The sequence below is a fragment of the Erpetoichthys calabaricus genome, chromosome 2 (genome assembly GCF_900747795.2).
Source record: "Erpetoichthys calabaricus chromosome 2, fErpCal1.3, whole genome shotgun sequence".
Taxonomy (NCBI): domain Eukaryota; kingdom Metazoa; phylum Chordata; class Cladistia; order Polypteriformes; family Polypteridae; genus Erpetoichthys; species Erpetoichthys calabaricus.
This window is the reverse complement of record NC_041395.2, coordinates 64,549,610-64,561,935: the sequence shown is the minus strand read 5'-3', so window position 1 is coordinate 64,561,935 and position 12,326 is coordinate 64,549,610. Positions and strand designations below refer to the sequence as shown.

At 42.5% G+C, this 12,326-nt stretch overlaps 1 protein-coding gene across 2 annotated transcripts in view; it reads right to left on the bottom strand.

Annotated features, from left to right (window-relative positions):
* The window catches only part of csrp3 (cysteine and glycine-rich protein 3 (cardiac LIM protein)), a 39,203-nt gene that overhangs the window by 13,320 nt on the left and 13,557 nt on the right, over positions 1-12,326 (bottom strand). Inside the window, exon 2 of one of the 2 annotated variants that reach the window (XM_028793860.2) lies at positions 10,629-10,752. In XM_028793860.2, coding sequence (XP_028649693.1) covers positions 10,629-10,740 — 112 coding nt within the window. In that variant the 5' untranslated portion in view covers positions 10,741-10,752. Of the gene's footprint in view, positions 1-10,628; positions 10,861-12,326 lie in introns of those variants that run through there. The other variant, XM_028793861.2, reaches the window with a different exon arrangement.

Sequence of the window (12,326 nt, the reverse complement as noted above, 5' to 3'; positions counted from 1 at the left end):
CCCTTCATACTTTTAAACACTTCAATCATGTCACCTCTAGATCTTCTTTTGCTTAAACTGAAAAGGCTCAGCTCTTGTCCTCTTTCCTCATAACGCATCCTCTGTAACCCTGGAATCAGCCTGCAGAAACTGAATGTAGTGCCTCATCAGTCATTTATGGCTTCCAGCACAGCAGGCATGACGCTTGCCTGAGATATTCCTGACCTTTTAGCAATTCCCTCTGGTAGGTGCCCATTGCCAGAAAGCCAACCGTTGAATATGAACAGGTGTAGCCTGATTTTGGGCACTCTGTCCTGCTAATGCCAAGTCCAACTCAGCGCAGAGTTCCTAGAGGAGGTCTCTTGACAGTCTAAATCGACACGTAATCCTGTCATCACCATGGGCAAAAGAAATCTGACCGGTCCCTAAAAGTTTGTTTTCTTCATATATGACCATCTCTAAATAAGCCATGTTAGGGCTACAGAGATTTACAGCTTTCTACACACAGGGAGTAAGTCACGCCAGTGTTTTTACAGCCCTTTGGTTTCTAATCCTTAGAAGTGACACCTGAACTGTAAACTGATGAAAAAAAAACTTCTTCAGTGCCAATACGCAGCACTGGCCCTCTTAAAAAGAGTCAGCACATCATATTCATCAGTTTTAAGGTTTAATATGTCTGCCACGTTAACACATTTTATAATAACTGCTCAGTGAATATGAATCACTGTATGTGTAGCTCCCTACTTGATCAAGGGTGTCCACATTTCCCAGTTCCTCTGAACTGTTACATACGAATGGGTCAGAGGTGCCGTAAATCCTGACGTTTGTATGGGACATTCCATATACACATTTGAGCATATGCAAGTTTTATAAATCAGACCCCAGGATTTGAAGGTAATTGACACAGGAACAGGAACTCACCGTAGATGGGATGCCAGTCCAGCACAAGATACGCTTACACAAACACCTACGCTTTTACATCCCAAGGCAGCCTCACAGTGCTGACTGAATTCCTCACTGCAGTGCCTTCTGTGTGTAGCTTTAATGTTCTCCTTATGTTCTTTGGATGCATACTCGTATATCTACTAGTTTAATTAAGGTAATATTTATTAGTTAATGTGATGCAGATTTCTTTGTATTTCTTTTATGATGTCCACGCACCCATTTTCAAATGTAGCCTGCTGTGGCACATAAAGAGTATTACTCACTTAAGGCTGCCCTTCTACTCCAAGGCCCAGGCACTTATAGCTACCCAAGAGTAAGGATATTGTAGGACCACGTGGTCTACAAACGTGCAGTACTGAATTACAGTGCTATTCTCAGTCTGATTACTACTGCAGGCAACTCCATGCCACAGGCACACAAAGACACCTAACGTTCAACACACAGTACCACCAGAGTCTTACCAGACCTGCGCACACACGACTGTTACAAGGTGGCTGCTTGTTCAAACACCCAACTTAAAGCTCACCTCCACACAGGCTCCAGTACATCTCACTGAAATAGGGCCTCAACCTGTTTAAACGTAGACTTCACAAGGCCCGTTAAAATTCCAGACCTTCAAAATCGACATATTCTTAAACTCTCCTCACCCAATACCCAAATACAGGTCTGCACACCAAAAAGAACGGACTACTAATCTGTAAATTTAAGGCCTGTGCTAACATAAAGGCCCTAAGTTAAACAAGACCCCCTCACTTCCAACTTCTACAATGCCTATAGCTGTAAACCAGACACAACTTCAATATCCTTCACCTCCAAACTTAAGGTCTGTAGCAGCACAAAATCCTTTAGGCCTGCAAATACCCAAACTACACAGGCCCAGCATCAAATCCATCCCTACTGTGTCTGCACAGACTAACTCTGCAAATCCTCAAGCTTATGTTCTAGACCTGCATGAGCCTCAAAGCCACCCCATTGACACTAAACAAGGCTGCCGTCAAATCAATCACCAAACCCGAAGTTTGTGTCTGCACAAAGCTGCTAACTCCCAAACCACTAACTGCACAAGGTCTTTATACACTCACAATCCAACTCCATGAGTCCAACTATAGTTCTACAGAGTGTACACGTACACTAGTCAGCCAGTCTCCATACTAAAGGTCTATGCCAGCGCAAACTCCATAAAATTAAACAACACCTTCAAATCTCCCAAACTCTCAACTCCACCAGCCTAAACCTGCTCACCCAATATCCAAGTTCATGACCTTTACCTGACTAATTGTAAAGTGTGCATGACATTTCCATTCTTGATCATCATGTAAATGTTTAACAATATCCTAAGAATGGGTGATTATTCCAGTTTCCTACCACTTAATGTTCTGGAATTCAGATTCAAGACGATACCCTACTTGTGATTAGCACGTCAAAGTCCCACTTACTCCATCATGATAACAGTGACCCTGTTTATGTGGGTAATGATACCTTTTCATACACCAGGCTTTCATTTCTTCAGTGTCCTGTTTATCTTCCTTTTCAAGGGTTTAGGGTTTTTCATCTAAAATCACGTCCTTGAGGACACCAGTGGGAAAGTGCATTTAGGACTGAAGTCAGGAAGCCCTTCTCTACACAAAGAGTTGCGGAAACACGGAACAAACTACCGAGACATGTAGTAGAAGCAGAAACCTGAACAACATGTAAGAAGAATCTGGATGAGATATTGAGACAGCTTAGTTGTTAGCTAAACAAATGTTACACTATCAATCACTCAAACTCTGAACTCCACCAGCCTGCACATCTAAACTAAACAAAGCCTCAAGCCATCTAGTCTCCAAACTTGGGCTTTCTCCAAATCTAACTCAATAAAGTTTTAACATAAAAACTAAGTAAGATTTCTACATACCCAAACCTGAAGGTCTTCACACTGAAACTAAACACAGAGTTTTGACTTAGCAAACTCTAAAATTAAAGCTGCAACTTCTAGCCATGGGATTTGCCCCTTCTTGTGACAGCCAATAGCATGCTGCCTAACAGACCCACAGATGTACAAAGGGTTATCAGGTATGGCGAGTTCAGCCGCAGTCCTCGCTATTTTTTTTCATTCTGTTGTAGCACGTAAAAGAGGTGTCATCAGGCAGACGAGCCTTGTGATGCCTGGGTTGCCCGCAGCTGGCATACTCCTCTTGAAGCTGGGTCATTGATAGTCATGAATCGGTGCAAGAAGGACATGTAGCAAGCAAGAAGAAATGGTGCAAAGTGCATTGTGCAAATGTATTTAACAATGAAGTGTTGAAACAAAGTGTGGTGTTGTCTTCCATTAATAAAAAAAATAAATAATCTGCTAAAGACAATGTTCAGGTGGAGGTTAAAATCCAATAATAAATACGATCCCTAAACATTTTAAAATCAAGAATAAAATCACAGGATCCTTTCATTAAAAAAAGAAAACCATGAGCCACAGTACTCCTTCCACTACCACATTTCTGCTGCTCACCCTCAGGGTCTGCTAAGCTCACAGAGATACACTCTGCCAAGTGTGGTCGACCCTTTTCAGCTCATGTCCCCACCACCATCCCACAAGACCTGCTTTCTTCTCCCACTGCTGTTCCTTGAAGTCCATGAGACTTCTCAGTGTGCTCAGATGCTTCTGCTCCACTCCATTGCTCACGCAGGACTGTTGCTTTACTGGGGTGTTCGAAAAATTAAGCATTTTCTATAAATTTTCAAAAATATCTTTACCATAAAGGATAATTGGGAATGGGGCACCACTGAAACATAAAAGCCTAAGGCCGGGTTTATACTTCACGCGACACAACAGCAGTGGACGTTCCTGCTGCGCAAGCATTGTACTGTTTATACTTGTGCGTGTACTTTACGCAAATCTGGAGGAATCTGCCAGGTGGCAGTGCGAGATATTATCACGGTCAGAACATGTTCGGCTTCTCTGTGTTGTGAATTGCCAAGAGCACCCATTAAATTCCAATGACACCTTACCGCAATATCTCTGAAAAGGATGTTTTTTTGATTAAATCCTGAGATGTGTCCATGAGATGTGTCCATTCCAGCAAGCATTGTGCACAAGTGAGAAACAATCCCTGGACGAGGCCTCAGTTCATCGCAAGGTGAGTACAAGCACACACATACACTAGCGTCATTTTAGCGGCACCAAATCCCAAAATCTGCATATCTTTGGAAGGAAACTGGAGCACACTGAGGAAACCCAGCAGGAAAACATGTAAACTCCAGGCAGGGAATATCAATGACGTGACTCCCTGCAAAACAGCAGCACTAACACTCCGCCACTGTGTCACCCCCATGTGTGTAATTATTAACAGTATTCATTATTTAAACGAAATTATCGATTTATCTGTAAAATGTAATATACATATTTTAATGCTTTTCATCATGAAAGTGATATCAAGTATAAATCTAAGGATTCTAAATGTGCAGAGAGTTGAATATCATACATTTAATGTGCTCAGTGTGGCGATCTATTGCTGGCAATCCGCTGTTGTCAGGACCGGATGGAAGCCCTAGAAAAAAAGACGGCACAGAAGACGGTATGTGAGACTTTTAAAACATATCGTGTCATTACCATCGGGAATATGCGATGCTTGAATATAAAAGCACCACGAATGCATCTGTATGTCTGCATTTTGGTTCACCACATCGAACCATTCATCAAACATCAAAGCACACACACCGATCTCATAGGATCCGCAAAGCGGCTTTCTGTCATATGTAGATAGTAAACAGAGACTCTGACGTCACATTTCAACTTTTAGCACTCTGCGGCCCCCGACTTTTTGCTGGTACTGCAACTCGCGCACGCGTCGCGTTAATTTCTGAGGACCTGCTCAGAGGACGCATCAAATGAACGCTGAGAATGCGTGGCAGCCGTGATGCAGGCGTGTACACGTTCTGAGCGTAAAGTATAAACAAGCCCTAAAAGTGAAGTGGCAAAAGTTTCAATATAAGAAAACATGCCCTCCATGTTTCCAACACATGTTTGTGACAGCAAAAGGGATCTGAAGATAATCATTTTATTGCATATTCCTGGTACTGTTTCTCTACGTTTTCTATTTGCTTGTTTGAGTTCTCACATAGATGTGGTAGTATGTCAAAACAAAACCAACCATGTGGCACAAAAAGTTTACTGTGATTTGGTCTTTCAAAAGGAAACCAGGCCTGCGGGTGGGGGTGTAAGATTATTGCACAAGAAGATAAATGTTGAGATGGCCTGCACACAGGTCTTCATGCAAAATGGCTGAAACTCATAATATTGGTATTTTGTTGTTCAAAAATGACATGTGTAGGCTATTTTATTGTACAATGTGTGTGTAATCGTGATCAATGCTCAACAACTGTCTTGGACTTTTCAAGTAAGATTTTTAGCTTATGCCCCATAAGCCTCTATTGTGAAGCACCAGTGAGGACAAGGTACTTTTTGAAATTTATAGGAAAAGCTTAACTTCAGAACACAATTTTGTGTGGCAAATGCATATACTGTGTTTGTGTAGAAATAACTTGGCCCTGAAACATACCAAACTTATCCTTTAAGTTGAGATCTTTGATACTTGCCTACAGAGTAGTCAGTGGGTCTGCACCCATACATATGGAGACACTTGTGAGGTCCTACGCTCCTTCTCATCCACTCAGAACTGCCGATTATCTACATGGTATCGAGTTGTAGCGGTCCGGTGCTGCTCAGATACCAGGAATGCACCTAGCCTTGACTCGACCCACACACACTCACAGAGACACGAAACAAACGAATAAATAATAAATTAAATGGAAAATCAAATACAAACAACAAAAAGTAGACAACCCTCCCCTTCGGCGATACAATTTTAACACGACAGTCAACCACAACAATAAACACTCACGACAATGTCCTTATACAGTTCAAATGCAGCAGAAACGGATGAAATGTTATGGAGTAAAGATGATGATGACAGTCCCAGGAACAGCTTCCATAATAAATTAAATAAACAGTCCCACCGGTAGTCCTAAGCGGCAAGGGGTGAGATTTGCGGAAGCGACTAATCCACCACTATTCACACGACGAGCCAGTCCATTCATCCTTGTGAGAAACGATCCAGGGAACAAATGATGTTGCAGTGGTTACGTAGGACAGGACACATGGGCTACACAGAACACAGATCTCCTTCTTGCTGCTTCGCTGGTCCCTTTTCAAGTTTCCCACTGGCCCTTCTTGTCCCTAGCAGCCCCTGTGCCCATTTCAGACGTCCAGTGAGGGCAATCCCCATTGGGGCTGCTGGGAAATAGAGTCCCTCCAGCGATAGCACTGCCACAAAGTCTCAGTCCAGAATCTTTTCGTGTGTAGTTCCTGGCTGATGGAACAAGCTTCTCACCTCCATAAGAAATTCTGACCACCAGTGGGAGCTCCAGCTCTTCAATACCCGATACAACAGACACCAGGCAAAAGTTCAAGCACAACACACATTTTATTTTCAGGTGGGAAACGCTTCCCAAACCGTTCCAACAAGCAACACCGTACAATAAGTACAGCACAATAAAAGAAGCATGCCGTAATTCTTCTCTCTTTCCTTCCACCTCCATTCCTCCTCAGGCAAGCGTCGTCCTCACCCTTCCAATTCTGGCTCCCTGAATGAAGAAAGGTGGCTCCTCATATTCAGAATCCTGGGAATACTTCCGGTGTTGCATAATTGTGGCCTAGGAGCACTTCACAGTAAGGTGGGAGCCCCATGTGAAAGGGCTCAGCAGTTCCTACAGTACTAATTCCCATATACCCCTGTGGGAATCTGAGGTTCTGTTGCAACCCACGGGGGGCTGCCAAATAGCAGTCTGGGGAGATAGCACCCTTCATAAGCCATCTCCCCCCCGTCCTTCCATTAAGGAGGCGTCCTGGCCAGGTAATGCTCCCCATCGTCCCTCACAGTGTTTAAGAAGCGTTTGAAGACTTGATATTTGGAGAGTTTTCTTTTAACTTAGCTGTTAGGTCTTTGCAACTTAAGCATTGTAACTCGCTTGTATTTTGTTCTGAGCTCTTCACTTGTGATAGTCATTTTTTGTGCCCTTGTCCCATAACATTTGTTCCCAAACGGTCCCTCCAGATTGATATTTACTTGAATATGTTCACCTCTTTTGTAAGTCACTTTGGATAAAAGTGCCTGCTAACAAAAACATATACTGTAATTGTAAATGATCAATTTTCTAGTTAATGTTCTCAATATTCTAATCCACTGCCTGTCTTCTCACTTCTCATGTCATGTCCTTGCTGGTTACTCATTTCCATTTTTCAGCATTGGGTATACTCCTCTCCATCTTGTACATAATAACTGATACTTTATAGTTTGGAAGAGAATTTCGCTTTCAGAATTTGAAACCCCTGAAATCTGTGCTCCACGGGTTTAATTTCTCACCACCCTGAGCAGCTGCCAGTATCTAACTGATAACCGCGGAATAAATCAAAGTGCCGTGGCGTGCTTCCCATGAGGTGCAGCTTTCTATTTCGGTCAGAGTGCGTTGTGTGATGGGCTGACAGCAGGATTCACTTAATGCAGTAGATGGAATTCCACACAATACTTTCCATAGTGACGCTTCATAAAGACCAGATGTGCATGACGACGGTTCGTGAAAGGCAGCCATCTTCTGACAACAATAGAAAGCCATTTTATTGATTTATTGCTCGACTGTACAGTGATTTGTTTTTCCTTCAGTAAATAGGAAATAAAAATCAGCTGTCATTTTCTTTTTATTTCAGCACAGGTGCAGTGTTTCACCAGTTTATAGTGAGTTCAAACGGAGATCATGTGGCATTTCTCCACCAGACACGACTTTACTAAAAATACTTTTTGATATTTTTTTTTCTATAACACATTTAGAAGAAGAATTACTTTAATGTTCTTTTATTACTTAATATTTACTATCTGTTTTCTTCCAACTAACTTTTGTAAAAGGTCTTGACTTTGTAGATGCCACATGGGCTGGACGGACATCCAGGCCGGGAGAGGGGATGGTTCCTTTCCCAGACATGAGGCCCAAAAAGGGATGGACAGACATCTCACTAGGAAAGAAGGACATCGATGGAAGCTTTTTATTCCCCCAGCACACTAGATGGCAGCAGCTCCAGATGTCAGTGCCCCCTAGGAAACCAGCAAGGCATTCCGGGAGATGCAGTTCGGCAGAGCAAACCTGCTGGAGTCACTGGGGGCCATGAGAGGGTGTTGCAGGGAGACAAGCTCCCTGTTATGATGGACTTCCATGTGACCCAGAAGTGCTTCCTTCGGGCAATCGGAAGTACTCTTGGGTCTGTAATAAAAGGGGCCGCACTCCGTTATCCAAGCGAGTCGTTGCTGGGAGGTAGTGGAGCAATGCTTGAGTGGAGGAGGGTTATGCGGTAGGAAGAAAGTATTGGGGAGAGAAAACTTGTGTTTTGTGCTTGTGGTGACATATGGGAGAGGATTTGATTCATAAATCAACTTTTATTTGAACCTGGGACTGTGCTTGTGTGTTCATGTTACGGTTTGGGCTGGCTGACACCCGGGGGTCGGTCCATTACATGATCACAGTCTCACTAGATATACAGTGTTTTCAGAAAGTATTCAGACCCCTTTCATATTTTTCACATTTTGTTATGTTGCAGCCTTGTGCTAAAATCATTCATTTTTTCCCTAATCAAACAACTCTCAATACCCTGGGATGACAAAGCGAAAACAGGACTTATTATTGAAAATGAAAAATTGAAATATCACATTGACACAAATATTCAGACCCTTTGCTATGACACTTTGCATCCCATTCTGTTAATCATCAGTGAGATGTTTCTACACTTTGTTTGGAGTCTACCTGTGGTCAGTTCTATTGATTGGACATCATTAGCAAAAAGCAAACACCTCTCTATAGAAGGTCCCATACCTGACAATGTGTATCAAAGCAAAAACCAAACCATGAGGTCAAAGAAACTGCCTACAGAGTTTAGAGGAAGGATTGTGTCAAGGCAGAGAACTGGGACAGGCTACAAAAAATTCTTGTAAGAACACACTGGACTCCATAATTCTTAAATTGAAGAAGTTTGGACTACTCGTCCTAGAGCTGGCCGAACATCCAAACTGAGCGATTGTGGGAGAAGGCCAAAATTAAGAGAGGTGACAAAGAACCTGATGGTTACACTGAGCTCCAGAGAACCTGTGTGACGATGGGAGAAACCTACAGAAGGACCACCACCACTGCAACACTCTACTAGTCTGGGTTTTATTGCAGAGTGGCCAGACAACACATGAAAACCTGCTGGGAGTTTCCATAAAGGCACCTTAGGGACCCTCAAACAATGAGATACAAGATTCATTGATGTGGTTAAACCAAAACTGAACTTTTTAGCCTTAATTGTAAGCACCAAGTCTGGAAGAAACCAGGCAGCTCTCATCACCTGTGTAGTACCATTCCAATAGTGAAGTATGGTGGTGACAGCATCATGCTACAGGATTGTTTTTAAGCACTTTGGACATCTTGAGAAGATCTGTAGAGATGAATGGTAGAAGTCCCCCAAATCCAGATGTGCACAGCTTGTCATGTCACACCTAAGAAGACTCAGGCTGTCAATGCTGCCAAAGGGGCTTCAGCTAAGTACGGAGTAAATGGTCTCAACACCTGTGTCAGCGTGATATTTGTTTTTTTATTTTAAATAAATTTGCAGAAATTTTTAAAATCCTGTTTTCACTTTGTTCTATTGAGGTATTGAGTGTTACTTGATGTTTATGGAAAAAGATGATCCGCTGTGGCAATCCCAAAAGGGAGCAGCCGAAAGAAGAAGAAGAAGAAAAAGAGTGTTACTTGATGTTGCAAAAAAAAAATTAATTTAAATGATTTTAGCATAAGGCTGTAACATAACAAAATGTGAAAAAAGTGAAGGGGTCTGAGTACTTTCTAGAGGCACTGCATTCTGGGAAATGTGGCCTGGTAATGTGGTTCACATAGCGATTTACTCTGATTAGCCACAGCATTCAGATCACTGACAGGTGAAGTGAAGAGCATTGATTATCTCGTTACAATGGCGCAGCAAGTGAACAGTCAGTTCTTCAAGGTGGTGTGTTGGAAGCAGCAAAAACAGGCATGCGTAAGGATCTGTGCGACATTGACCAGGGTCAGAACATCTCTAAAATGGCAGGTCTTGTGGTGGGTTCTGAAGTTGCCCAAGGAAAGACAATTAGTGAGCTGGTGACAGGTTGTGAGCACCCAAGGCTCATTGAAATAGCAGGGTTGTGACAAAAAGATCCAAGAATTTACTATATAATAAAACACTAAGGTCTGTGTGTTCTGTCACTCTGAGCCATCTGATCGGTCAGTTTGGCTTTGGTGTGTTGGGTGAATTTGGCTTTGTCAACACAACAAAAGAAGAAGTGTGTGTGTTAAACGTGAGTAATAGTAAAAGCGTATAAGGCATGCTGGGAAAGTTGCCTTCAAAGACGGCAAGTATAAAACCATCTGAGAAGCAGGCTTTACATGAATGCGCTCAAGAGAGGGAGCGCCAGTGAAGATACGTATGTGTGTGTGTGTGTTCACCCTGTGATGGACTGATATCCCATCCATTGTTTGTTTCTGCCTTGAGCCCTGTGCTAGCTGGGATAGGCCCAACCCCGAAGACACTGGTCTGGATAAAGCAGGCTAAATAAATGACGTGATTTTAAGTGTTTTTTTAAGAGAAAAGCAGATTGGATAAAACTCACTGCAGATGAAGCACGTTTTGTGGAAGCTTCTCCCGTTGCACTGCATTTCTTCTGCATGGTAAACAGTCTTCTCGCAGGCTGCACATTTCGCTCCTCCTCCCCAGTTCGGCATGCTGGACTGTGTCTGCTGTGAACAAATAAATTAGTAAATACAAAGCAGACTACCGACGAGGCCACTTGACGTTATTAAGCAGGATAAACTCAACAATCTGTGTAGCTATTTAAGCCGTTCAGTACAGACTAATGTGGTCGGCTCAGCTTTAACGTGTATGATGATTATTAGAATGTTCTTAGCTGTACTCCAATTTTTCACCTTCTTATAACACTTTTTACTGTTATTTTATTTTGTTATTTTGCATGCACCTTTTTATCACTTGCAATGCCATTTTGGTTTTCACTCGGGTCTTACTGGCCACACTGTGCATAGCAGTATGCTACTACGTGTTATCAGGAAGTCCTTGTCATCTTGCAGAAAGTATTTAAGGTGGCATCCAAGATTCTGGACACAAAGTGATTAAGCTTTCTCGCCGTTTTTTAAAGAATTCAGGGTTTAGTAATTAGTTCATACTTTTTCAAGTTCATCTTTGCTTTAAAATATTGAACTTCAATATTTGTTAGTATTATCTGCATTTTATAACGAGTACAAGTCTTGCCTCTTTCATCTTCTGGCCTTTTCTTAAATACATAAGAATGTCAGTTGTGGCCAGGAGTGTGAGCCCCAAATCTCTGACACAATTGCACCAGTTCAGTCACGAGTTCAAATCAAAGGGCTTTTATTATAAACAGTTTCTTATAACAAATATGTACATTATCATCCTATATTCCCTCTTCCTTTATGCCTTCCTTTACTCCTCCAGCATGTGTTGTCCTCTTCCACCCAATTCCAACCTTCTCAGTGAGGTAAGTGGCTTCTTTTATTCTTCCAGTGCCATAACATTAAAACCAAGAAGCACTTCTGGGCCAGCCTGAAGCTCCATGGACAGTGAAGTTCTCTTCTGGCAACACCCAAGGAAACCAACAGGGGTGCAAGTCCCATGTAGTCCTATGGAGGTCCAAACTGGAGGCAGTCTAGGTGAACACTGCACTAAATGTACTTAGGGAATGACTGTTTTTTGCTGGCCGTGTCCCCCTGACTAGGAAAGACACCAGGAACTACCTTGGTTGAGATGTGCCTCCACCCAAGATGTCCTTCCATAATGGCCTCCACCCTCCATCCCAGTCAGAATGCCAGTCCATCCACTGTGGCATTCACAAAGTACAACATGTGTTTTGTCACAATCAGTCTAAAAAGTTAGGTCAGATTCAGTGTGAATTTTCCAGTTTTGAGAATGTTTGGATAGTGTTGAATGAACCAAAAAAATCATACCAGTGTGTAACATAACTGTTAGGAAGTTGTGTTGCTGTTTTGTTACCATATGTTGCAAAGATAACAGAGTTGTTTTTCACCTTGACAAGCATGGTCATATATTGGGCTGCCTTTTCACCTTCTAGAGGTCAGATCGTAGTCTAACAAGTCCTGGATCGTCTGCTGTTCTGCACGAGTCTCATATCTCACAGTAATAAAAGTCTTCAGAAGTGATTGATTGCCTAATGCAAGCAGCTCTTCCCCAGGCTGGGATCCTTGAGTCTTGCAGACCACTTATGGAGCTTGTGAACCCAATCCTCTGCAGTTTAACATCTTTAAGGGAGACAATTTTG